Raw genomic sequence first — 27,617 nt, 5'->3', positions numbered from 1 at the left:
CCGACCTTCAGTGTCCTTCAAAAATCTCTTCATTTTCCTGCAACAACGTCTCTGCCTGATAAAAAAAAGTAAAGTAAACAAATCACCTTGGCCAAGCAAAACTTTTTAACTTTTTACAAAGACTACTGAGATTTTTTTGTTGTTGCTTTTCTTGCTTTTCTTTCTTTCTTTTTCTTGCCAGAACATGACCATATTTAGTTCAAATATCCCCCCCCCCCAAAAAAAAAAAAAAAAAACTTCCCACTAACTTTGCAAACAGACGTTACTGTCGTTTTCGAACTTCCTGAAAGTAGTTTATTGCCTGAAACGTCTCCGCCCCCCACCATCTTGGCCCACTAAACGAACTTCCCTAATTGTTTTCACCCCTCATCTTCCTCCTCCTCCTCCTCCTCCTCTCTCTCCTCTTCCTTCTCATCTTGCTCTTCTACTCCTCCATCTTCCACTTTTATAGTCCAAAACATTCCTTGGCAAAAGTTGGGAACTCAACCAACTATCGGCTGTAACAAACATACCCCTGTGTACTTTGCGTGTACTTTCCAAGTGTGTGTGTGTGGCTCGCGTGGCCTACATGAGGGGAAACTTGCCCCATTGTGTGTGAGTAAACCAAGGAGCCCCCCCATCTCCATCCCCTACTTAGACCCTCCTTCCCTCCCCCTCAGCTGTATGCTAATTCATCTCGCACCTGCTCTTCTCTCAACAACAGCATGCGCGCGCCTGCCTGCTTGTGCTGGTCGTGCGCCCCCCCCCCGTAAAATACACGTGCCCCCCCACCCCAAAACTCTCCCCACACCATTTGCAATACACACATCTGGCGCGTGCACCTCAATGGGCGGGGGGTGCTGGTTATTCATGCATGTATTTTCTGATGTGTTTTCAGTATTGACCGCAAAGCGTCTTTTTTTTTTTTTTACGTCACATTATGGGATTGTTTGTGGATTAAATGAGATTTTTAAAGTGGACCCTGATAGATGTCTGTTGTACTCTGATGTTTGATTAATGCCAGTGTCAGTTAAATTGGGCTATACGTCACAAATGGTAGGGAAATATGATAAGTATGATTTTTTTATAGTTATCTAAAAGTAATTATGAACTTGGGTTGTTGTTGGAGTGGTTAGCAATGTGGCATTACTGTTCTGGAGTCGAGGGTTCGATCCCAGGTTGGTCTGTGTGGAGTTTGCTTGTTTTCCCTGTAATTGTGTGGGTTTTCTATGGGTATTCCAGTTTCCTGTTAGTTATAGTTGTATATTAAACTTCCTGATTTTCCCCCTTTTTAAATCACTAATTGTAAATTTTTAATCCATTTTTTCTGTGTTTTTAGTTCAAAAATCATTATGTAAAATCTAAAAATATATATGAAAAAAGCTAAAATAAACATTGTTTTAGATCTATAAAAAACTGAATATTCAGGGAATTTTAATCCAGTTCTTTTAATTTCCGCTGCTTGTTTCCAATCAGATTTTTCCACCATTTGCTCTGGCCCAATAGAAACCGGGCAATGCCCTGCAGTTGCCCCGGCACCATAGTTTAGACACCACACATGTAGAAAATGAGTGTATTAAGTGTAAAAGTGTGAGTGGATAACTGAGTGAGAGAGTTAGTGTATGGGTGAAGGTGTGTGTATATTTCAGTGGATTTGTTTGTATCAGAGTAAAGGGATGGGGGGGTCTTTGCGTGGGGGGGGCTGAACCATTCATGCTTTCTGTGTGCTTTCACCGCCACTGATTGAGAATGCAGCGCGTGTGTGTGTGTGTGTCTGTGTGTAGGGGGGCTCTAGGGGGTCTTCAGTGAAGGACCACGACACGCCTTCAGACGCGGACAGACCCTTACACGCCATCTGCCACTGTGCCCCCACCTCCTTCCCTTCCTCCAACTACATTTATGCCCCCCCTCCAAGCCCTGAATCTCGTCTCTATACTCCGATGTCCGGCGGGCTCTGGCGACTGCAAGCATGTTAAAGGAGCTGTAACGGTATGGGCCCTCAGGGGCCATATGGCGAGGGAGTGGGAGGGGGGGCCAAAAGGAGACACCACATGGTCACTCGTGGGAACGTAAACACGGCGCCCATCACACGATATCGATCATATGATGGGTTGGGGGTGGGGTGGGGCGTAGAGTCGTGGGACGGAGGCAGGGGGGGGACGGCGTGCGTGTCCGCGGGGAATCGCAATTCACGCGTGTGATGCCACGCTGCTCGTGTTTGTTAAACGACACATTTTTAACGAAGCGTGTGTGTACAGGCCGAGGGTCTGTTTACGTGCATTTTTTTTGTTTTTAATCATCACATCAACCTGGAAAGAAGTCCTGGTCCTAATTTGACTATTCATGATGGAGAGATTTGGTGTGTTTAATTACGTAGAGGCCCCGAGGAAGGGAGTGTGCATGTGTGTGTGTTGGGATTGGAGGGGGCGTGGTCTATACGTGGTCGGTCGCGTGCCAATGTTTGGAAGAGAACATCAACCGGTAATAGTGACATCATAGTTTGATTGAGCTTTGGTAGATGTTTAGTATGTGTGTGGATGTTTTTTTTCGGAGGTTGAGGGTTCAATCCCTGGTGGTTTCCTGTATGGAGTTGGAATATAGTTCCTGGGCATGGATGTTTTTTTTCTGGGTACTCTGGTTTCCACCCAGTTTCCTAACACATGTATGGTAGACTGGTTGAAAACACTAAATTGTCCATTGGTATGAGTGTGCATGGTTTTCTATTATTTGTAAGTTTTTAAGTGATAAAAGTTCTAGACAAAAGTTCATATTGACACTTGTTATGCTTCTCGGTCCTGGGTTCGATTGATACTGTGTTCATTTCAGACAAGCAAATCAAAACATTCTATTTTGGAGTCAGATTACACAGTATTTAGTAAATGACCTTGAGATGATATTACAGGATTGACTAAATATAAATGCTTTAGCTAAAATATGAAAGCCATGTCGCCCGATTACATATAAAACATTTTCTGTGTTGCACCTAACTTTTTTCTGCTATGGTTGCTACAAATGGCTTTAAAATGGATACCAAAATAAAGCAAACTGAGTGAGAAGCATACATTTTGGTTAAATCTAAGGATGATGGTACAAATTGAGGAAGGGTCTTCCCCATCATCTACTATATTGACTCTTGGTCTCTATCCTGAGCATCTGCCTTGACTTGAACAGATGCACACACCTGCCCCTACCACTCCTCCTGCTTTTGCCTCCCCCCTCCTTCCCAAAACAGCCTTTCAAGCCTCCCTGGGAGCCCGGTGGGCTCACAATGGGGTTGGGGGGCAGTAACCAAATACGGCCTATCCCCCCAGGACAGGACAGGCGTTGCGTAGTGGCGGTGCAGTTGGGGACGAGGGGGGAGGGAGGGAGGGTGTATTGTGAGGTGGCTGCCCCAAACAATCTGCTGTACCACTGCTCATTTTTAGACCCTTGATGTTGTGGGGATGGGAAGCGCAAGGTGGGGAGTGGGTGGGGGGTGTTTGGGGTGATGTTGAGCGGTGGGGCTTCCAGAGGTGTCCCCCTGTATTGAAGCGCAACCTGATTTAAACAAATGCTATTCTCTTTCAATGAGGTATTCATGCATTTTCTCAATTGCTTATCCTCACAAGGGTGGTAGGGGGTGCTGGAGCCTATCTCAGCTAACTACAACCATTAGATGAGGGTGGGGGCACCCTGAATCGGTGGCCAGCTAAACACACGGACAACCATTCACGCTCACAATCATATCTAGAAGGGAATTTAGAATGTTTTTTGGCATGTGGGAGGAAAACCCAAAGAAAACCCACACAAACCTAGGGAGAAACATGCAAACTGCACTCAGCGAGGACCGACTTGTGATCGAACCCTCGACCCGAGAACTGTTAGGCTGATGTACTGACCACTCAGTTACTAAGTTAGTGGAATGTAAACTTCAACATGGGAACTGACCATTTCCAATTATTATTATTATTATTATCATTTCTTAAACTGTATACCCAATCCAATTTCCAGTTCCTGACAGAAACTCATTGTTAGTATTGTATGGCCAATAGAATTTGTTTTGTTTACTTTTCTAACTTTTGTAGCCAATGATGCCATCCGCTTTGTGAATGTAAAATTATATCATCTTTGCATCCTCATACGACTCACCCTTGCCTGTTTGGAGCCCGCGGGGGCCCGCCAAGGGTGGCAGGTGCTTCCCGGACCGTGTGGATAAAAAGAAGGGTAAAGGGGGTGGTCTTGTCGGAAGACCAGGTTACACATGAAAAGAGTCTTTTTGTTCCAGAAAAAGAGGTGCGACAGCCCAACGCTGGGGCAGCGGTGCTTAATGGCGCCATTATAGCCCCCCGTCCCTATCTCTCAGCTGCCACTGCGGGACAGAGGATCCACACGCACCTGTTGTCCCCCCCCCACCCCAAAAAGCCACCGCCCCGCCCCATTGTGTAAGAACGGCCTTAGTGAGTGCTACACCTCAGGAATGCTCCTTGTCCCTGGAGAGAGCTTATCCATAGTGGAAAGCAAAGAGGGTGGGGGGGGGCTCTGAGCGGGAGGAAGGAGCCTGCAGCGGGGCCATGGCGAGGGGTGCCGGTAGCCCCTCTCTCCGGGGGCTGCTCCATCCACATCCATCCAGAGAGCCCTGTCCTAAATCACTGGCCCCCGGGGGAAGGCTTTCCATTGTGACGCCATGGCCCCTGCAAGCTGGGCCGCCAGCTGCCACTGCTGCAGCGTCATGCACCCCCCCACCACAACCCCCGAGAGTAGACCCCCAGCTTCACTACCTTGAGCCTCATCCCAATGCTACACAGCATTAATAAAAAGGAGCAACATGTTTTTGGGAAGAATTTTAATGATGACAAACTAATGGAGGTTATTGGGACTCCCCCTCATGTGGGCTGGACCATTTTAGATATGATATTTAGATTTTTTTTATTTTTTAGAAATGGATTAAAAGAACTGGATTAAAAGCCCTGAATATTCAGTTTTTTATGGATATAAAACAGTGTATTTTAGATTTTTTAAATATATTTTTAGATTTTACATAATGATTTTTTAACTAAAAATAGTAAAAGAAAATGATTAAAAAATTAGAATTATTGATTTAAAAGGGGAAAAATCAGAAAATTTAATATACATCTATACTCTTCATTTTAATTTGATCCTAAAATAGAAAGTCAGCACTCATAAATTACTTTCCCGGGCCACACAAAATGATGCAGTGGGCCAGATTTGGCCCCTGGGCCGCCACTTTGACACATGTGCATTAGGCTAAATGTACACTACATTACAGTCTATGTGAAAACAATGCAAGCAAACTACGTCTACTTACTAAAACAATCACTTTCTATCCAAATCTGTTTTACAGTAACAAGATGGCTTTGGCAGAAATGCTGGCTCAGATGACATGATGACACTCACTATGATTTGCTGTCATCAAATTGATGACACACGGTCAGTATTTTAAAGAAAAATGTGCTTTATTGATGTAGTACACCTAGTAATATGATTCTTTGATTTTCCTAGCCATTTCCCAGGTGTCCTTGAACCGACAGCTGTCCAATGGAGGTCAACGTTAAAGCCACTCGGGATCTTCCAACAATCAAATATGGCATCACATGACACCAAAACAAACAGGTAGGCTCTAAAATCTTATTACTGTGTACTAAAAAACTTCTTTTTGAACAAAATGCTTAAAACTATATTCATCTCATTTCCAAACCAGCCTATAATTAATCAGGCCTAATTTACCAGACATTAGCATTTAAAAAAGAAAAAAATATTCTAACATAACCACCCCATAACATCCACAATTTTTCCCCCTGGCTTGCTTGTAATGATGGCTTGTCAATCTTTAAGAAGAAGCAGCACGCCCCTCATTAAAGGGTCCCGGGTCAGGGGCTCACGTTCTCATGTTGGCGGTGACTCGGACAGCAGGCGCGGGGTTGGTTGTGGGGGGCGGGGCTTTGCGGTAAGGGCGGCAAACGAGACGACACCCGTGGCACACGCCTGTTGACCGAGCCACAAAGCAAAAGTGTGTGACACCCCCCAAAAGACCCTCCCCACACACACGCTTATACACATACCCTGCTGCTGCTATTGTCCTCCCAAGACACAAGACCAATCCTCTTTAGACCCTCTTGGAACCCCTCGCTCCCACCCAACGCACACACACACACACACACACACACACACACACACACACACACAACAATCAGTTTTACCTATCAGCTGATCTCGCGTGGCTCCGCCTCCGATTGGACAGGTTCATTTGAGTGCATTGATAAGCAAGTCATTCTATTATAAATTTGACATTGGTGAAATTTTTAAAAAAATATATGTTAAAAATAAGTAATTTCCAAAATATGTTTCCAAAAAGAAGTTGTTTTTCAAAATCAAGTCATAGAAATGGAGGAATCTAAATGAATTAATGATGGAAATGAAGTAGAAATAGTAACTCAAATGAAGGGATAGAAGGATGAATATAATAACATGGATTAAAATAATAGAGTCAAAATTTTAACTAAAAAATGCGGAAAAAATGAGAAAACAAAGCAATCAAAGTAAAAATTAACTATTGTAATGTTAAAACTGAAACAGGGCAAAAAAGGTCAAATAATTAATAAATAATGATTTAAAAATGAGCAAAAAAGAGATAATCCACAAAAAATAATAGATTATTTATTCAGATATATTGACATAATTTAATATAGTCAAAGAAAATATGACTTGAAGCAATTTGGTGGTGACATAAAAACATCAACAGCAAACATCAACATAAAAAGCGATATTTTTAACAATATAACAAACATATAGAGGTCATAAGAAAAAGTCTAATCCAAAATTAATAAATTCATCTAAAAATTTTGAAAAAGTAGCAATACCCAAAAGGAAAAATAGGGGACAGATAATAAGTAACAATCTCAGGACAATATTATTTTTCCCTCCATTAAAACCCCCCTAATGATATGATTGTTTTCTCTGCACGCCATTGTAGATCTTTCCGCATTGATTTGATGTTTGTGTGTTGAGACCCCCAAACCAGCATAAGGGCGGGCAACTCAAGGTGGAAATCCATCATCGCTAAGGGAGGAGCAGGTGGGCGGGGTCGATCGGAGGGTGGCGTTCCCGGTCGTGGGACGGGAGGAGTAGGAGGAGGAGGGCGTGGGGTTGCGGGGGTATGGCGGCGGCTGGCGGGGTCAGGCCTGCGTGTCCTGGGAAAGTTGGGATCTCCATTTAAATGCGCACATGTTGCGGCCTTCTGGAGGCTGCGTCAATGCACGCGCTGACAGATGGCTCCGGGGCCATAACTATGGAGGCCCGCCGCCACGTCCCCCCAGGGAGAGAGAGGGAAGCGTCTCTCAGCTGATCCCATCAAAAAGACACATGAGGGGGGTGCAATAGGAAAGGAGAGCGTGCGTCTTTGCGTGTGTAATCTTTAAATTGAGTTAATGCACTTCGCTGGCGTGCTCTGCTCAGATTCTGATAAGATTTGAGCACTGGCGGCGTGGAGGAAAGGCTATACATGACTAGAATGGCAGCTGTGTGTTTATGTGTGTGTGTGTGTGTGTGTGTGTGTGTGTGTGTGTGTGTGTGTGTGTGTGTGTGTGAGGGAGAACTGTGTGATTGACTGAATGAATGTGGGAGTATTTGTCGGAAAGAGTGTGTGAGGTGCATATCATGTGGTTCAGTTACAGTCCGTCATATCGTTTTGTATGGAAATTATTTGCATTGATTTCATGTTTCTGGTTAAATAACATAGGCATCCATTTTTGGGTTGTTATCCTTAATCAAAGATTTAGGGCTACAGAAATGTGTAGAAAAAAAGAAAAGAGTAGATATGCATAAAAAGTTTTATTTTGTTATAGTTTTGAATTTTCATGGCAAAACTAAAAGATTTTCATTCATTTGTGTGTACATATAGTGTACATATTTGTGTGTACATATAATGTTGCAATCCTGAATTTATTTCTAGTACATTAAGATGTGTAATTGACACATTTCACCCGCAGGAGGGTGCTATAATCTTGCTCATTGACTAGTGGAGTAGCATAGATGATAAAATGTCTATCAGTATAGTCCAGTTTATATAACTTGTATCTATGGACATGATAGTTAAAAAGTACATATCTTCTTAGCCAGACCATCTTTTTAATTAAAAATACTGTAAATTTTGGTATCTTTTTCTTGACTTTTATGTTTAATACCATACATTTAAATGGCCATTTTTCTTCTCTCCATCTTTAGTGCTTTGGTGTGGCTTCATCCAGGTCTCTAGACGAGAGTTAAGCCAATCTGAATATGCTGAGTATGAACCGGACCCTTGAAGAGTAGCCAAGTGAGGGATAGGTGGTCTCCACCAACCCCCGAAGCTCCGCCCCTGGATCAACTGATACAAATTCAACACTACCGTAAGACACTGTACTCTGCATAAGCTCCTTAAAGTGTGTGTGCGAAGAAGAATGCCAATCAGGAGAGAGCCAAACACACACATATGGGCATGCACTTTAGCCTCATTACACCTGTTGACAGCACCAGTGAAGGATGCTTGCCCACTAACACTTGACACTCTTCTTCATCCGTTCTTCTCGATCCGAAGCAATGGTTCCCGAGGACAAGGCTCGCCGAGTATCCCTGCCGGTGTACCCGCCGTCCCCGCCCAGCCGCCGGCACTTCCCGCTGCACTTGGTGGTGAAGCGGCGGCGCTCGGGCCCCACGCCGGAACGCCGAGTCAATTGCGTCCTGGTGGGAGACGGCGCGGTGGGAAAGAGCAGCTTAGTCATCAGCTACACCACCAATGGTTATCCTGTCAAATACGTTCCCACTGCCTTCGACAACTTTACAGGTAAAAACCCAAGACTCAGTGATTCATATAGGAACCCCGTTTGTTATTATTATTATTTTCTATACTCTTCATTTTAATATGATCCTAAAACAGAAAGTCTGCACTCGTGATTTATTTTCCCGGGCCACACAAAATGATGCGGCGGGCCAGATTTGGCCCCCGGGCCGCCACTTTGACACCAGTGTTATAGCTAAAACCTAATGTGCCAAATGTTGCTATATGTCGTAAAACTGTTGCATTTGTGATTTTCCCTTAGTCATGATCGTGGTGGATGGAACACCCGTCAGACTGCAGCTTTGTGACACAGCCGGACAGGTACACTGATATATATACACAGTATATACTATGTATGTGCACTTATTACTGCGTTTGTAATACAAATTCTCTTCTCTCCATGTTTGTTTTCATTATAGAAATGGGGTGATGGATCTGCTAATGTAAGTCTTCATTGATCAGATGATGATTGTAGCTGTGAGTAAGTAGTGAGTCGTTTTTAGCTCCCAAACTTCAGTTTTATTGAAAAAAAAAACCCCACATTTATTTGACTGTCATTTTGCCTACAAAATTACAGCATTCTTGTATCTATTCCAAAATTTAAATTTTGAGTTTTTTGTTGGTAATCATCTTTAGAAGGATTTTTAACAAGTCTACTTAATGTAATACATAGGGTAGACTTATTAAAATCATTTTAAAAAAATGTATACCAACAAAAAGACTCAAAATTACATTTTGAAATGAGACAAGAATGTTGTCATTTTGTAGGCATTACATACATCAAGCAGACTAGTTTAAAAATTCTTCTAAAAAATGTATACCAACAAAAAACTTCAAAATACATTTTTCAAGAGATACAAAAATGCTGTCATTTTATAGCTTTAACCATTAGAGCCTTATTTATGTAGAACTTGAATTGTTGAAAGATTGTGACTAAATTCCTTTCCCACCAAAACCTGATTCACTTTGGTATGTATGTCTCAGGACGAACTGGAGCGTCTCCGTCCACTCTGCTACCGAAACGCCGACGTCTTCCTCCTGTGCTACAGCGTAGTCCGACCAGCTTCCTTCCACAACCTAACCCATCGTTGGCTACCTGAAATCCGCCGCCATTGTCCCGGAGCACCTCTCGTCTTGGTGGGAACACAGCTGGACCTCCGTGAGGACGTCCAAGTCTTGATCCGTCTAGCTCAGAACCAGGAACATCCAGTGAGCTCGGAGGAGGGCCGACAGCTGGCACAACAACTCGGGGCGGCCGGCTTTGCCGAGTGCTCGGCGCTGACGCAGAAGAACCTCAAGGAGGCTTTCGATTCGGCCATCTTGGCGAGCATCCAACAGATGGAGGACGGCGGGGACAATGTTAGCGTGCTGCCACAGGGACTAACCCACAAGAGGAAAGCGCCTGAGAAGATCAAGAAGCTGTCGGAGGCCTGGTGGAGTAAGATCCGGTGCCTGGTTGGGGAACAGAACTGTGATCAGCTGACAAGATGATGCGTTCAATTGATTAAGATACTTTGCCACATATAGGATTGTTCCGAAATTTTTGACCCTATTTCATAGCCCAGTATTTTTGACATTTTTTGTTGGAATGACTACAAATTTTTACAGCTTGTGGAGAAGGGTTTCAGGTTTTTGTGTGTAACGTTTGGTATTTTTATCTTTTAAGGTTAGGAAATGACGTTAATTTAAAAAAAGGGCGTTTTGTGTGTTAGAGTATGCTTGGACTCACTCACTCAAGACAGTACAACGTGCATTCTTCACTATTTTTTGCAAAGTAGGCTCTTCTAACACTCTTTCAAAGACTACGCAGGAAAGCTTGTGTGCTTGTCCTAATTTGTTTTGTAGTTGGTGCCTTCTTTGCAAAATTTGTGAAGAAGGCACGTTAGGCTGTCTTAGGTGAGTGAGTCCAAGCATACTTGAAACGCAAAATGCCTTTTCTTTTTAAGGTGAATGGCATTTCTTAACCTGAAAAGATAGAAATGCAAAACTTTACACACACAAACGTGAAACGCTTTTACACAAGTTGTGACAATTTAAGATCTTTCCAGTGAAAATTGTCAAAATTACTGGCCTAAGAAACAAAGTCAAACATTTCGGAACACCCTGTGGATTCCAACCAAAAAACATGTCTATAGTTTTCTCTGCCACTTTTGTTGAATTTGTTGGGTTTCTTACATATGTTAAAATGTAGAAGCAGCCCGGTGGAGCAAGTGGTTAAAATGTCGGCCTCACAGCTTTGGGGTTCTGGGTTCAAATCCAGGTTAGTCCACCTGTATGGAGTTTGCATGTTGAATGAATTACTGTTAAAATGTGACAGTTCATTGATATAAAAAAGACACTTACTACATTTATTTTCCAGACGGCTTATCCTCACAAGGGTCACGGGGGCATTGTTTACATGCAAACTCCATACCGGTGGGCTGACCGGGATTGGAACCTTAGACTCCAGTGCAGCGAGGCCAAAATACAGACAAAACATGCCATTAAGATTAGTTTCTTATATCTTCTCAACTGGTAACTTTCTTAGTTCACCTAATTGGCTTCTTGTTGTCGTGCCAATGGTTTTTCCTAGCATGCCTGTGAGGGTCATAAAATAAACACTTATTCACCTACAGTTGGTTGACTTGTGGAATAGGTTCGGATCACCAGTAGGCCATCGGCTAATCATCAGGGGGATGAGCTTATGATCGTCAGAGTCTAATTGAAGCAGGCGGGGCCACCTGTGCAGGATTACACTGCCATATGGCACTTGATCGCTCTTCTCTCCTGGCTTGATCTTCTACTTGCAACTGTGGGAACACAAGCAAGCCAGCATGGCAGAATATCAGCAGATGTGACGTATGGTCCACTTTGTACTTACTATACTATGTTGTTTTTTGAGGTAAAAAGCCTTACTATACTATGTCGTTTTTTTTTAGATAAAAAGCCTTACTATACTATGTCGTTTTTTTTTAGATAAAAAGCCTTACTATACTATGTCGTTTTTGAAGATAAAAAGCCTTACTATACAATGTCGTTTTTTGAGATAAAAAGCCTTACTATACTATGTCGTTTTTTTTTAGATAAAAAGCCTTACTATACTATGTCGTTTTTGAAGATAAAAAGCCTTACTATACTATGTCGTTTTTTGGGATAAAAAGCCTTACTATACTATGTCGTTTTTTGAGATAAAAAGCCTTACTATACTATGTCGTTTTTTGAGATAAAAAGCCTTACTATACTATGTCAATTTTGAGATTAAAAGCCTTACTATACTATGTCGTTTTTTGAGATAAAAAGCCTTACTATACTATGTCGTTTTTTTGAAGATAAAAAGCCTTACTATACTATGTCGTTTTTTGAGATAAAAAGCCTTACTATACTATGTCGTTTTTTGAGATAAAAAGCCTTACTATACTATGTCGTTTTTTGAGATGAAAAGCCTTACTATACTATGTCGTTTTTTTGAGATAAAAAGCCTTACTATACTATGTCGTTTTTTTGAGATAAAAAGCCTTACTATACCATGTCGTTTTTTGAGATAAAAAGCCTTACTATACTATGTCGTTTTTTGAGATAAAAAGCCTTACTATACTATGTCGTTTTTTGAGGTAAAAAGCCTTACTATACTTTGTCGTTTTTTGAGATAAAAAGCCTTACTATACTATGTCGTTTTTTGAGGTAAAAAGCCTTACTATACTATGTCGTTTTTTGAGATAAAAAGCCTTACTATACTATGTCGTTTTTGAAGATAAAAAGCCTTACTATACTATGTCGTTTTTTGAGATAAAAAGCCTTACTATACTATGTCGTTTTTTGAGATAAAAAGCCTTACTATACTATGTCGTTTTTTGAAGACAAAAAGCCTTACTATACTATGTCGTTTTTTGAGATAAAAAGCCTTACTATACTATGTCGTTTTTTGAAGATAAAAAGCCTTACTATACTATGTCGTTTTTTGAGATAAAAAGCCTTACTATACTATGTCAATTTTGAGATTAAAAGCCTTACTATACTATGTCATTTTTTGAGATAAAAAGCCTTACTATACTATGTCGTTTTTTGAGATAAAAAGCCTTACTATACTATGTCGTTTTTTGAGATAAAAAGCCTTACTATACTATGTCGTTTTTTGAGATGAAAAGCCTTACTATACTATGTCGTTTTTTTGAGATAAAAAGCCTTACTATACTATGTCGTTTTTTTGAGATAAAAAGCCTTACTATACCATGTCGTTTTTTGAGATAAAAAGCCTTACTATACTATGTCGTTTTTTGAGGTAAAAAGCCTTACTATACTATGTCGTTCTTTGAGATAAAAGGCCTTACTATACTATGTCGTTTTTTTTAGATAAAAAGCCTTACTATACTATGTCGTTTTTAGAGATAAAAAGCCTTACTATACTATGTCGTTTTTAGAGATAAAAAGCCTTACTATACTATGTCGTTTTTAGAGATAAAAAGCCTTACTATACTATGTCGTTTTTTGAGGTAAAAAGCCTTACTATACTATGTCGTTTTTTGAGATAAAAAGCCTTACTATACTATGTCGTTTTTGAAGATAAAAAGCCTTACTATACTATGTCGTTTTTTGAGATAAAAGGCCTTACTATACTATGTCGTTTTTTTTAGATAAAAAGCCTTACTATACTATGTCGTTTTTAGAGATAAAAAGCCTTACTATACTATGTCGTTTTTAGAGATAAAAAGCCTTACTATACTATGTCGTTTTTAGAGATAAAAAGCCTTACTATACTATGTCGTTTTTTGAGGTAAAAAGCCTTACTATACTATGTCGTTTTTTGAGATAAAAAGCCTTACTATACTATGTCGTTTTTGAAGATAAAAAGCCTTACTATACTATGTCGTTTTTTGAGATAAAAAGCCTTACTATACTATGTCGTTTTTTTTTTAGATAAAAAGCCTTACTATACTATGTCGTTTTTGAAGATAAAAAGCCTTACTATACTATGTCGTTTTTTGGGATAAAAAGCCTTACTATACTATGTCGTTTTTTGAGATAAAAAGCCTTACTATACTATGTCGTTTTTTGAGATGAAAAGCCTTACTATACTATGTCGTTTTTTTGAGATAAAAAGCCTTACTATACTATGTCGTTTTTTTGAGATAAAAAGCCTTACTATACCATGTCGTTTTTTGAGATAAAAAGCCTTACTATACTATGTCGTTTTTTGAGATAAAAAGCCTTACTATACTATGTCGTTTTTTGAGGTAAAAAGCCTTACTATACTATGTCGTTTTTTGAGATAAAAGGCCTTACTATACTATGTCGTTTTTTTTAGATAAAAAGCCTTACTATACTATGTCGTTTTTAGAGATAAAAAGCCTTACTATACTATGTCGTTTTTAGAGATAAAAAGCCTTACTATACTATGTCGTTTTTAGAGATAAAAAGCCTTACTATACTATGTCGTTTTTTGAGGTAAAAAGCCTTACTATACTATGTCGTTTTTTTTTTAGATAAAAAGCCTTACTATACTATGTCGTTTTTGAAGATAAAAAGCCTTACTATACTATGTCGTTTTTTGGGATAAAAAGCCTTACTATACTATGTCGTTTTTTGAGATAAAAAGCCTTACTATACTATGTCGTTTTTTGGGATAAAAAGCCTTACTATACTATGTCGTTTTTTGAGATAAAAAGCCTTATTATACTATGTTGTTTTTAGAGATAAAAAGCCTTACTATACTATGTCGTTTTTTGAGATAAAAAGCCTTACTATACTATGTCGTTTTTGAAGATAAAAAGCCTTACTATACTGTGTCGTTTTTTAAGACTGAAATCCTTAGTAAGACACGTGCTAAGACACTACATAGTATACCATGTTACTGTGGTCTAGAGGTTAAGTCACGTGTCTCTTGTGTGGGAGACCCGGGTTCAATTCCCGGTTGTGACACATTTTCCCTTAGTTGTTTCTGTGGACTTCTTGTCAAGAAACTCAAATGATTACTAAGGAAAGTGTAGTCACTTGGTTGGCGTAGAGGTTAGAGCACTGGACTCCCGTCTGGGAGACTTGGGTTCGATTCTCGCTGCCGTCGTTTGGCTGATCACGACACCATGTAGTCTGGAAAATGGAACAAGAAGAAAAAAAAAAGAAAAATCTTTTTCATTTTTATTAAACACTTAGTCATACTTTTCAGCAAAAGGTTATATTCCGAACTGCCTTCGGCAGTTCGGAAGACACTTGATGGACCTGTCTATGCGAAAGGCGTTCTCGGGTCGGCCTTCGGCCGACCCTCGACCGCTTGCTTGGTCAGTGAACCGCCGACACCGGGAAGCGAACTCACGTTCTCTCGGTGCAAAGGCGAGTGTGCAACCCACTACACCAACTCGTGCCCCACTTATACATAGGTGTTGAAACGTTTTATCCAAGGAAATGGGGTGAAACACTTAGTCATTTTTTGGACAAAATGCTTCATCCACCACTGAACACTTATACACTTAGACACTATTCTTTTAACTGAATAATATTTGGAAAATCTTTGCCTGCACTTGGATTCGAACCAAGGACCTCAGAGGTGGGAGACTGATGACTTAACCATTGGGCCACCACCCTGTGGGAGAAAGTAGTAGTACTTGTACTCTTGTCCAAGGAAATGAGTGTAAACACTTAGTCATTTTTTGGACAAAATGCTTCATCCACCACTGAACACTTATATACTTATACACTTAGACACTATTCTTTTAACTGAATAATATTTGGAAAATCTTTGCTGGCCCTGGGATTCGAACCCAGGACCACAGAGGTGGCAGACTGATGTCTTAGCCACTGGGCCACCACCCTATGAGAGTAAGCAGTAGTACTTATAGTTTTGTCTCTTTCACTTGCCTGAATAATATTGGGAAAATCTTTGCAGGCATTGGGACTTGAACCCAGGACCACAGAGGTGGAAGACTGATGACTTAACCACTGGACCACCACTCTGTGAGAGTAAGCAGTAGTACTTATAATTTTATCTTTCATTTACCTGAATAATATTGGAAAAATCTTTGCAGGCACTGGGATTTGAACCCAGGGCCACAGAGGTGGCAGACTGATGACTTAGCCACTGGGCCACCATCCTGTAAACAAAAGTGGTAATACTTATACTTTTATCTTATTCATTTACCTGAATAATATTTGGAAAAATCTTTGCAGGCATTGGGACTTGAACCCAGGACCAAAGAGTTGGCAGACTAATGACTTATCCACTGGTCCACCACTCTGCAAGAATTAGACAGTAGTCTTTGTTGTTTTGTCTCTTTTCACTCCCTGATCATACTTAATACTTTATGGTACTTTCAAGTGATTAAAACCCTATGAATGAAAATACATTTTTTTTAGGCTAAAGGCCTTATTGTACATGGTCATTTTTCAATAAAACTGGCTAACTCCACATGGTCATTTTTTCAACAAAATAAAAAAGCCTTACTATACATGGTCATTTTTCATGAAAAATAACCTTTTTGGAACTCTTAACTCTAGATTAAAACCCTATGAATGAAATATAAATTGTGTCCAGTACGTACTGTATCGTTATTGTTGCCACTTGAGGGCACCATGATCCAAAGTGTGAGTTGTTCCAACACCCCCTCTTCACCCAAGACCATCATATTGCAGAGAGTCAAAGGGGCAAGCATCAATTTGTGCCGGGTGCACGTCTGCCGGGGAAAAGCATTAGCATGTCAGGCCTGTGAGTGTTTGTTCACTGATAAACTAAAAGAATCCACCCTCTCGTTCATTCCGTCGGCTACCATGAATCAACACTCAAATATAAGCTCGGCCGAGGCCTTCCAGAGGTACAAAAGACGTAATCGTCAATGTCGGGTCGAAGGTGATGACAAACAGTGCAAAAAAAAATAGGTCAACACAAACAAAAACTTTAGGCAAAACTATAAGTCCAAGTTTCAGATATTTGTGCCTTGTGTTTCCATAAAATGTGACATGAAGATCTGAGCATTTTCAAAATAAAACATCCTTTTGTTGAAAGTAATGTTGCAAAAATGTGTCCTGCAGGACCTGCATGGATGGTGGCCTGGTACAAAAATGCCTGATAGCAAATTGAAGTTGAAAGGAGTGTGTGTGTGTGTGTGTGTGTGTTTGTTATTGGATGAAAAAACATCATGTTGTCACCTAATCTCACGGATGATTACAAGAACAATAACATTGCTGTCTGAAAGGGTTTTGTCTCTCGGTGCATTTGGGGAATTTAGGAGAAAATATTTATTGAGTAAGCGGGCTGTCTTCACCAAATGTGTTTAACCCTTCTCTCGAATGGAATTAATTACATTATGTGTGTGTGTGTGTGTGTGTGTGTATATAGTATCAACACACACATGTAAAATAACATAGTTTTAGGAAGAATGTAATATCCTTTTAGTATTTTTTTTTAGGTTTTTCCCCAGTTTTCCTGTTTTTTAACACCATTTTCACCAAAATTTTGAAATTGTAACAATCATTTAGGTTTACATTTTATGAATACAAATGTCAATTATTTGAAATATCACCCAAAAATCTTAGTATTTATGGACAAAAATTCTATTGCTTACATTTTTAAAAAAGATAAAAGCATTTTATGTATGTTTTCATTGCCGTTTTTGCACAAAAAAAGCTGAATTTCAAAGAAATGTATCAGCCATACCCATTTTATATTTTTTTTTCACATTTTGAAAACGCTCAATTTTGATTTAACATGACGATGCAAACGCGGTGGACAAGTGTTGAGTATGTGCGATCCACAGTGTGGTGCTCGAGGGTTCAATCCCAAACAAATGTGACTATCTTGGAATTTGAAATACCTGAGCTGGCACTTGGTTTCAGAACGCTAACATGTCTCGGTCAACATCCCCCCCAGAGAGATTGGCGGGTGCCCGCAAGGGTTACATGAAGTGACCATCTGCTGGGCTATGGCGGGCAGCCAATGGGACGAGTGCACTGGTGTGTATATGTTTCGGTCTACCTGGTGTAATGAAGACAAGCAGGGTGAAATGGGAAGCAAGACATTGGGGAGGACAAAAAAAAAAAAAAAAAACTTGTCCAAAAGGTCCACTAAATACTGTTTTTGTCTTTAGTTTTAGGTGTATTGGAATTTGAGACAGCAAGACCAGAACCAAAACCAATATATTTTTTAAACTGGTCATATGCTGAAAACAAACATCTAAAATCTCCGAATAAAATCACCTTAGTTGTACTCCAGTCCATTTTTTTACGTGTGCTTTCATATCATTTGGCTTACAAACAAGAGGATTTTGATGAACTGATTTACAAGTAAGTCCCTTTTGCTTTATGGACTAGGAAAAGATAGACAACAGGAGAATCAAGGTGAACCAGCTGCAATAAAATATAAATGGCACTGACTCAGCTGAATCCTTTTTTCATTTTTTTCCTCTCTAACCAGTTCCTCATAAGAAGCGGTTTACTTACAATATGCACGGATATAACTTGTCGGTTTAGTCTTTGGAACCCCTACATCAGCCACCTGTCAGTCATCTCCCACGGTACTATGATTAAAATGCATGGGATGTCTTTTGACTCTGCAGCACTTTCAACGTATATCACAAGTAACTGTCCTCAAAAGTCTTGCCGCCTCACAGTGTCCATAACTCACGATGTGGTGTGGTTTTATGATGTAGGACAAACCTTGAACAACAGCAGCAATGCAGCAGCAGCAGTGGAGAGGATGTGTGTGTGTGGTAAATTAAAAAAAAAATAAAAAAAATCATCCTGGCCACGATAATACCTTTTAAATCATTTCCAGGACAATGAAAGATAAAAGCCTTCTTTATCTGTCTGTACAGAGTGCATTGAAAAGGGACTCACTCATCTGTCTAAGGGAAATGAGGACACACATGCCATGTCTTTCCAGTCTTAGACTCCTTTTAAAATTCCAAAGCAATTGGAAATCAGTCTTGGTAACTCAAGAAATAACATTTTAGTCAAGTCTTGTTGTTCCGATCTCCTAATTTAATGTTTACTCACTCAATCTTGTTCGGAGGTGTGTTTTGTATTGTAGAAATTGAAGTGTGTGTTCCCAATAGAGCATGAAAGTTCTGTTTTATTGACAGATTCTAAGATTAACATTGACGACATGCAGCTACGCATCTGTGTTTGTCATTGCAAACGACGAAAATGCCCAAAAAATGCGGTCACCCTCAAAATCCGCAAAAAAATGCGAAAAAAACAGGGTTTTACTGTGGAAAATATTTGTGCAGTAATCCCCCATTGTTCGCAGTGACCCACAAAGTTTGCAAATGTGCAAAAAAATGGGCAAAAACTGGGTTTTACTGTTGAAAGTGTTTCTGCAAAAATCCCCCGTTGTTCGCGGTGACCTCGCAAAATCTGTGATACGCGAAAAAACACGGAAAACAGGGTTATTACTGTGAAAAATATTTCTGCAGTAATCCCTCGTTGTTCACTGTGACCAGTAAAATTCGGAAAAAGCAAAAATAACGGGCAAAAATGGTGGAATAAATCTACATGCCAACAAGAAGAACCTTTGTTCTTTACTGTTCAGCAAAAGTGGTATTTGACAAGGATTTATGGCAACGATGAGCTGATGCAGCATCTGTTTTCGCATGTTTCAGCATGTTATCTCACAATTAGCAAGTAAAAGCACTTAAGGGTGACGGCTCATTTTGCGACAGCAATGTTTATGAAAGAAACACTGGATGACATTCGAAGCTTTTAACGGGCTGTGTGGGGACAGGCAAGAAATGAGCTTGTGTTTTACGACCATATTGTTAAAATGTCTTAACACACACATGCAAACATTCACGTGTACAAGATAGGAAGATGTCATTTTGTCATGAAAATCACTGTTTGGTGTAATGTGTTACAACGCTAAAACCACGTCGTAAGCCGTGTAAAAGTGACAATTGAATTGTGTTTGTTTGTCAGCGTGTGATTTTGCAATATTTAGAGCGTCTAGTTTCGTTTTAAGCACCCTCCCCAATGTGTGCAATCATTTTTGCAGTTTCATTTCGAGCGGGCTGTGCTACCTAAAATGTCGGAGGATTGGTCTCCTGTTGCCACTCAAGTCAAGTGTGTGTGAGCGAGTGTCTGACAAAAATCTATACTCATGCATTATGACTTGCCTTCATATGATATATAATGTTATATAGTATCAACTATATTAAAAATATTCCAGATATTGATCTATAGTGCATGTATATATATGTATATATAGTGTATGTATATTTATATATGTAAAATCCACACTCAGGCATTTTGACGTGCCTTCATATGATATATAATGTTATATGGTATCGACTATATTAAAAATATTCTAGATATAGATCTGTAGTGTATGTATATATATGTATATATAGTGTATGTACATATATATATGTAAAATCTATACTCATGCATTTTGATGTACCTTCACATGATATATAATGTTATATAGTATCGACTATATTAAAAAAATATTCTAGATATTGATCTATATTGTGTATATATATATCTAAGCCACGTGATGATGTAGCGGTTCACTGACCTAATTTAATTGAGGGCAGCGTGGGGTCAATTCCTGCTCAGTGGTGGTCTGATGGTGGCCATAGTCAGCTGGGACAGACTCTAGCACCCCGCGACCCTGCCTGGGGACCATAAATGTATATCTATAGTATCGATACAGTATCTAGTACAACAAAGTGTTCCATGGTTTTGGTGTCTGTACTGGTAGTGTACCAAAATAATGTCATTGGTATCACCGAATATTATAAATATATGTACTTCTTTTTCATTTTTTCATCCAAATATGGTGATGGAATTTCTTGTTTTTGTACAAGAACCTCAATAATTAATTGAATCTATTTGATGACAGTTTGGAGAATGTATTCTTGTGTTATTGCGCCCAGGGCGTACATCAGGGTTTCCTAATTGGTCCACTTCCATTTTGGCCTTTTACCCCAGGCCACTTTACGTTGATGTCTTTCTGAAGCGATCAACAAATGCATCAAGCAAAAGGCCTGGTAATTGCTGTCAGGTAGAATAAATAAATAAACAAAACAAGGGAAGATGTCGCATGAGTCTATTGGACATTGATCGAGGAAGCCACGTGTAGCGGCTTGATCATACTGCAACAACTGCAGGCAACTCTGATGCATTTGATCATGATATCAAGGGAACTAAGAAGGTCTTTATCCCAATTGCTAATGCAATTCCTGACAAATATTTGGTTAGGAGTTTACCTGTCACTTAGTTTCCATTGGCAGTAGCTCATCAACCGAGGTTATTTTCACAGTTGCTCGTTTCAGGTTTCTGTAACAAATGAATGTCTACAGGTTAGCAGCAAACATAAAATAAAAAATAAAAGAATGAGACAAAACAAACTGATTGTGATGTAAAATAAAAGTTGAGAAAAAAAATGTCTACCAAAAAATAAGAGGACTGTAATCCAACTAAAAAACAAAACAAAATTCTATTAAAAAATAATCTTTCAGGATTCTTTTTGTGATTTTTTTCTTTTAAATAAATTGGGAAAAATGAAAATTAACTGAATAAAAAAACATGGTTTAGGATTTAAATCTCAACTACAAATGATCAATTTGAAAAAATTACTGCACTTCTCAATCAAATTTGGTGTTTGTTTTTACACAAAAACTGCCTTAAATTGAAATATATACTAAACCACATTCATATAACAAAACACTTAAATCATTATTTCCCCTCCCCAAAAAACTGAAGCAACCCCCCCCCCCCCCCCCAATATATCAACAATAAACAACCATTTTTAAAAAGCGACCAAGCCAAATCTAAAAGTAGCATCGATCCTGACCTGGAGAGTGATTGCTAGCTTTTCCCCTTTCCCAAATTACCATACAGAGAGGCTATAATTGCCTTTTGAAGACTTTCCAAAGCAGCTAGAATATCACCTTAGGGCAACCTGGCCTGGGAAGTTGGCCCTATCGGTGCTAAAATCCACATCATTGGCCAGTTTACATGTCAATCAATCCAATCCACCCAATACATATGATAAGTACAACATAGTAAACAACCATTTTACAGTACACTACACAATCCCCACAATTCCTACGGGGGAGACACTTTGCGTCCCAGATGACCGTCCATCCCGTACGGACCCCATGAACTCCTTCCAGCCCACTTGACTAATAAACTGCTCCATTTATCTTCATTTTATTACGCCCCGTGTTTTTCCAGCCACACGCAAAGCACATACGAGGCTGTTTATCTATGGGATGTCGCTTCGAAGTGGATGAAGCATCAATCTAACTCGCTCTTCTTTCGGAAACGCTCGATGAGAGTGACGACGTGCTGTTGTTGCTCTTTGTGGCTTTGGTGCAAAAAAGAGATATGCCAACTTTGGAGCATGCTTGAAAGGAGTTTGTGTCTCTCTTTGATAAAAAAAGGCAGCTGATCTGCAAAAAGGGGGCTTTGAGTGTCAAGAGAAAATGACATCTTTGTGTTTGTTGACAATTTTTTTTGGTTTTTCGCCTCTGAAATATCCTCCCACGACCCAAATGCTCTACATAAGCGTGACAGTGAGTGTGAAAGATTGTTTGTCTATATTTGATGGTATTATGATGGTTTGGAAATTAGTTCATGTTGTAGATGCCTCCTAGAACATAGTGATGGGATAGGCTCTAGCACCCTCAGGAGGATTGGCAGTATAGTAGATGAACAAATGAATAATTGATTGTGCGTTATTAGCTTTGGGAGATATTTTGCAAAAACAGTATCAGTTTCATTCTTCTATCGGTTTGAAATAATTTAAACGGAATAAGAAATTGACTTTTTTGAATTAGCTTTTTTTGTAGAATTTTTTTAACCAAAAAAATCAGTAGAAAGCAGTCAAAGCAGTAGAAAAAAATGACTATCAATGACAAAATGGCGACATAATTAGGGTTGATATCATTTTTTTGACAAAAAAAAAAAAAAATCAACATTTTTTTACAAGAAAATCTACAAAAAAATGGCAAAAAACTAATAAAAAAAATTAAAATAACCAAAAATATGTGTGCTCACTATCAAAATGTCATGAAATGTTTATGTTACAGTCCATGGCGACATCATTAGAGTTGACATCATTTTTTCTACTGCTTTGACAACCCGCGTTTTGTTTGTAGTTGGACGACTCTACTTTTTTTTTGCCAGGGGAAGAGAAATGCAACTTCATCATATTTCATCTGAGAATGCTTGCTAATTGTTTTGTAAGAGCCCTCCATGCACTAGTGGGTGTGAGTTGTGTATGCCATGATGCATTTGAATGGAAGAAAAATCAATGAGAAGTATTGTTTGGGTGTCTTGGATGATACGTACTTAGCAGATGAAGAATCGATGTATCTAGGATCAATGTTATTCATAGATAAACATATTAGCGCAATGTGTGATGAAAATACATTTTCTTGGCTGATTGCCCCTAAACAAACAAATTATAGCGCCATCTAGTGATTGCCAACCTGTCATTACAGAAGAAAATCGGAAATAATCCGAAAAAAATAGGCTCCGCCCTTCAGGATAAGCGAAAATTCATTTCCGAAACTAAAATTAGTAAAACTACTTTTTTTAGGGAAATAATAAATAAAAACATGTATTTATTATGATTCCAACATTAAGAACACTACGTAAAAAACCCAGAAAACTAGCGAAATATGACAAAAACGAGATATTTAGTTGTGTTGTCGAAGAAGAAGGAAAAAAAAGCAATTACCTGTGGATGGTGTGCAGCTTTTTGGCTGTGGCACATGTGACAAAGCGTCTTCGGGGTTGTGAAGGTGACACTTGAAAGCTGAGCAGACCCAGACGGCATCAGCGTTGGCACACTTTGGCCCCCCCAAAAGACTTTGGAGGCCACACGTGCTGCACGGCTACCGAATCTAAGAGGGACGAATGGAATAATATAAGCGGGAGCAGCTGAGCTTTCATTCTGGCTTTAGGGAAAGATGTATTAAGGGCACTGGTGAGGGCCGGTGGAGGTCTCGTGGTGGGGACTGACAGATCCCTGAAGGAAATGTGGATGGGGATGGGTGATGGGGATGGGCCTCGGGAGCTCTCACACTCAAGGAGCAGCTGTCCTTGACTTATACACCAAACGCACACACACATTTGTAAAAATTTGCTCTACTAAGAATCACTAATTAATTACCTTGTCATTTTGTGAACTATTTCATATGAAAAATCCTGTTATATTTTAAAAAAATAATAATAATGTGAACATTTTTAGATTAAAACATGTTTAAAAGCAGGGGGGTCTGGTGGAAGAGTGGTTTGTGAGTTGGGCTCGCAGTTCTAGGATCGAGGGTTCAATCCAGAATTCCTTTTTTGGTAGAATTTCCATACAGATTTGCCTCTAATTTATTTGACCTTATTTTACAAATAAAATACAATCTTCAGAGAGATATATTACTCTATCAATCTAGAGAGGTCTGAGTTTTTGTTGAAATACATGCAATTTTGTAATTAAAAATAAGGCAAAAAACTGTTTTTTGATGGAAAAATGTGTTTTCCCAAATGTCAACCTCAATCAATATATATTTTTAAATATTCCTAACTTCCTATCATAAAAAAGTTCCCAATTGGATCTTTCCCGGATTAATCCATAATAAATGAAACAATCTGGCATGCTAGATTAACACAAAATGTCACTTTTTGAACCATCAAAATTTCGGATATATGCAGCCAGCTCATTTTAAAGCTCTCATAAAACAAAACAAAAATAAAACAATGTCTGAATCCTCCAATTCTTTTCGAGTGTTTGTCTTTGAGCTTTTGTGCACATCACATTTAAACATGTGTGTGTGTGTATTAAATGGTCTTGTCATTGACCTAAAAACAGCATGAAAGACTCCCAACCAGCCAACATGGCTTAAATCCTCTTTTCTTCTCCCCTTTTTCCCCCCACCAGCCTCTTCTCGCCGGTCTTCCCGTCAACGTGCACGCTCGCCACGTCGGCGTGCACGTCACACATCACATGGACTGGCAAATTTCCGTCAGCGGAGATGAGAACAGGATATAATTACAAAGACTTCCCATCTTAGCTCCATTTTGGCGAAGCGCCGTAGGGACGTCATTAGTGTTGTTAGCATGTGGACCCGTTTCGACGGTGAATGTATGTACGAATGCTGCTTAATGGATGTGCTTTTGAAGAAAACTGAAGGGTGTTACATTACCTAATCTTGCCTTCGGGGAGGGCGGCGAGGGGTGGGAATTATTTCATCCGTTGCTTTCATGAGTTCTTCATCGCTGGCCTTTTTGGTTGGCCATCAAAAGACACAAGCGGGCTTTCTTTACACAGCCGATTTGCGTACAGCAACCCTACAAGGTTCAGACATAGCGCGTGTTAAAAGAAGGGAAGGAATTACTGTATTAGCTGGACTTAACAAATTTAAGTTTAACAAAGTAGTAGTTTTTGAAGAAGTTTAAACTTTTAAATTGTGACATTCCATCATAACATTTGCTCAAAACATTTTCCCAACATCTGGCTGTGTAGTTTTGGCATTTTATACCACATTTTATATATTATCCTTAATATTCAAGACAATACCTTTTAAATGCAAAATTACTATACATTTTACTACCTGGTAAATTCTCATAGTGTACCAATACTACATTTTCTTTTCATACTAAACCATGGCATACTATAACTAAAGCAATTGTTAGCATAGCTTGGTCAGACGTTCAATGACGGAACTAGATGTCCAATCTATTTAATGTGGGAGGGTTGGCACCAAATGAAAAAAAAAGTTCTTTCTATGTACTTATTGGCAAAATTAAATTCTGTCTAATCCAGTTTGGCTATGAATGTGGGCCTTCAAAAATTGGTGAACTACTGTGGTGCATTCGTGCAGTGCGACTAACTGGACAATCTCCATCTCAATGTCGGCTAGCGTACAAGCGCTAAAGAGGCGTTTAATGTGAGCGAGTTGGCAGGCGGGACATAAGGACGTCCCGCTGAGCGTGGTGGCTCATCGCCAAGGTGACGCTACATCACTGGACTCTCACATCGTATACTGGCACAACTCCACAATCAAGAATTAGGTGCATTCAGGCAATACGAGAACATCAGCCTCTCGAGGTTTTCACTCTGCTACCAAATAACCTTTTACTTTTAGTACTGCAAAAAAAAGCATAAAAACACAAGAACATTGGTCTCCTTTGTTTAAAATTGCATCTCCAGCTTTTTTTTATATGTGCATCTGTTGCCTCTTGACGAATATATTAAAAAAAAAAACAGGAAAGTCCCACAGCTCATCTCATTTTGAAGCTACATTTGTGAAATGTTGCTGTTGAGTAGCATTTTCGAACCAATTGTGATTTTCTCAAGTGATCATCTTGAGGCATTATTTTCTTAGTGTTTTTTTTTTTTTTTGAAGATTCGGCCTTGGATTCGGCGTATATTTGCTTTTGCAGCGACTAACGTTGTCTTAAAAGTGCAGCAGCGTCAGCAATTTCTCAATCGATCTTGTGATCAGCAACTTTGAGGTGGAGTACTTTGTTTCCATGTCCCAATAGTATCTTAGAGTAAATTGAGCAACTGTACTGAAGCTATTAAAATGCATAGAAACTGTTCATTTTTGTGTTCATGGCTTTTCTCTTTTTAGGACACTCTTATACACTGTAAAAAAAAATGGAAATTTGGATTTACTTGTCTTAAATACAAAAATGCAACATTTGTTTCACTTGGAAACATGATGTAGATTCAAAGTGAACTATAAAATATTAAGTTTTGATGCCTTAATTGAGAAAAACAAATGCAATTAAAATGTGTCTAAGGTATTGCAAGTTCATTCAAGCAAGATATTGAACCCCCCAATATTTCACAGTAGAAAAATTAGGACCTAGTGTGAAAGCACTGAGTTCCCTGGAGGTGGAAAAGTGCAATACAAGTGATTAAAATATGTCATATTAGTATAATTTGATCACATTGTACACCAAAAAAAAACTTGAATGAATGTGATTTGAAAACATTATTTGAACAAATGCAAATAAATAAAAAGGTATTGTCAAATAAACTTGATATCCGATATACACATAAATAAAGTAGATCTAAAGAATATTTACTGTTTCCAATGTATATTAAATATGAATATTGGGGCCTATGTAATAAACCCCATGCATCTTTTTTTAGGTCATTTACCACAGAAAAAAATCAACGTACATTGTACTACATGTATGTTTGTATATATTTATGACCTTTAACACTTATTTAGTTCACTGTTAGATCTAAAAATGTGATTGTTTTTACGTAATTTAGCCCCAAAATATGACTTTAAACCTATAACAACACAGTTCCAAGGTAACATCAATCAACACGAGGGGGAGTAAAACTACATGCCAAGTCAGGTTTTTCCATTCTTTCCTTTTTTTTTTTTAGAGATATTCTCTAAAAACCAATGTAACCCATTTGTCCTCTGCATCCCCGGAACAGAACAGCTGGGTGAGGAAGAGAAGAAGGCGAATTCTGACGAATTAATCACCGTCTGTTCCAGCGAACCAGCGAACGAGAGGCACAACGTGAAAAGGAGAGTGAGAGAGAGAGAGAGAAAGAGAGAGGGAGACAAGAGCGGGGGAGCCTGACGCAGTATGATCGCCACAAACTGGGAAGAGGTCGACGAGAGAGGAAGGAAAGTGAGCAAGTGGACTAGTGGACCCAGTGCTTAACAGTAGACGCACCCCCCCTTGCATCCCTCTCGACATCCAGCTTTACCCCTGGCGTGCTCCTCACCGTGCCTGAGGACGGCGCACACCGAGAGGAGAGGACAGGACACTGAGCAAAGACGGGCGGAGGGGACAACGGGACGTTTTTAACCCGAGTGGGCACGTTGGAGGTGAGCAGGTAGGAGCCTGGAAAGGGGGGGATGGTTGCGCAGGAAACTTTGACATTCCTGCG

The 27,617-nt window shown here is 39.4% G+C and overlaps 3 protein-coding genes across 10 annotated transcripts in view; 2 read left to right on the top strand and 1 right to left on the bottom strand.

The window, feature by feature from the left end:
• The first annotated feature begins 5,494 nt into the window (after positions 1–5,494).
• On the top strand, positions 5,495–10,421 carry LOC144197657 (cdc42 homolog). Of its 2 annotated transcripts, XM_077718164.1 has the most exons (5): positions 5,495–5,589; positions 8,200–8,797; positions 9,054–9,112; positions 9,211–9,234; positions 9,776–10,421. In XM_077718164.1, the coding sequence occupies exons 2-5, from the start codon at positions 8,554–8,556 to the stop codon at positions 10,280–10,282; spliced, it is 834 nt and encodes a 277-aa protein (XP_077574290.1). In that variant the 5' UTR covers positions 5,495–5,589; positions 8,200–8,553; the 3' UTR covers positions 10,283–10,421. The 2 variants fall into 2 exon arrangements, with proteins under 2 accessions (XP_077574290.1, XP_077574291.1); XM_077718165.1 differs by lacking the exon at positions 5,495–5,589 and having other exon boundaries at positions 8,191–8,797.
• Positions 9,490–27,617, bottom strand: part of LOC144197658 (uncharacterized) — a 32,661-nt gene continuing 14,533 nt past the window's right edge. For 2 of the 7 annotated variants that reach the window (XM_077718167.1, XM_077718166.1), the window contains exons 3-11: positions 24,898–25,042; positions 23,439–23,604; positions 20,959–21,028; positions 20,265–20,364; positions 16,300–16,431; positions 14,741–14,854; positions 11,135–11,580; positions 10,967–11,061; positions 9,490–10,243 (exon numbers count right to left, since the gene is read on the bottom strand). In XM_077718167.1, coding sequence (XP_077574293.1) covers positions 11,482–11,580; positions 14,741–14,854; positions 16,300–16,410 — 324 coding nt within the window. In that variant the 5' untranslated portion in view covers positions 16,411–16,431; positions 20,265–20,364; positions 20,959–21,028; positions 23,439–23,604; positions 24,898–25,042 and the 3' untranslated portion in view covers positions 9,490–10,243; positions 10,967–11,061; positions 11,135–11,481. The remainder of the gene's footprint in view (positions 10,244–10,966; positions 11,062–11,134; positions 11,581–14,740; positions 14,855–16,299; positions 16,432–20,264; positions 20,365–20,958; positions 21,029–23,438; positions 23,605–24,897; positions 25,043–27,617) is intronic. The other 5 variants (XM_077718170.1, XM_077718168.1, XM_077718172.1 and 2 more) reach the window with 5 other exon arrangements.
• LOC144197659 (protein ELFN1-like) overlaps positions 27,187–27,617 on the top strand; it is a 50,360-nt gene continuing 49,929 nt past the window's right edge. Inside the window, exon 1 of the mRNA XM_077718173.1 lies at positions 27,187–27,563. The gene's annotated coding sequence lies outside the window, so the exon portion shown is untranslated. The remainder of the gene's footprint in view (positions 27,564–27,617) is intronic.

The sequence above is a fragment of the Stigmatopora nigra genome, chromosome 6 (genome assembly GCF_051989575.1).
Source record: "Stigmatopora nigra isolate UIUO_SnigA chromosome 6, RoL_Snig_1.1, whole genome shotgun sequence".
In the NCBI taxonomy this organism is placed as follows: Eukaryota; Metazoa; Chordata; class Actinopteri; order Syngnathiformes; family Syngnathidae; genus Stigmatopora; species Stigmatopora nigra.
The sequence above is the reverse complement of the archived record's forward strand: the minus strand, read 5'-3'. Positions and strand labels throughout refer to the sequence as shown.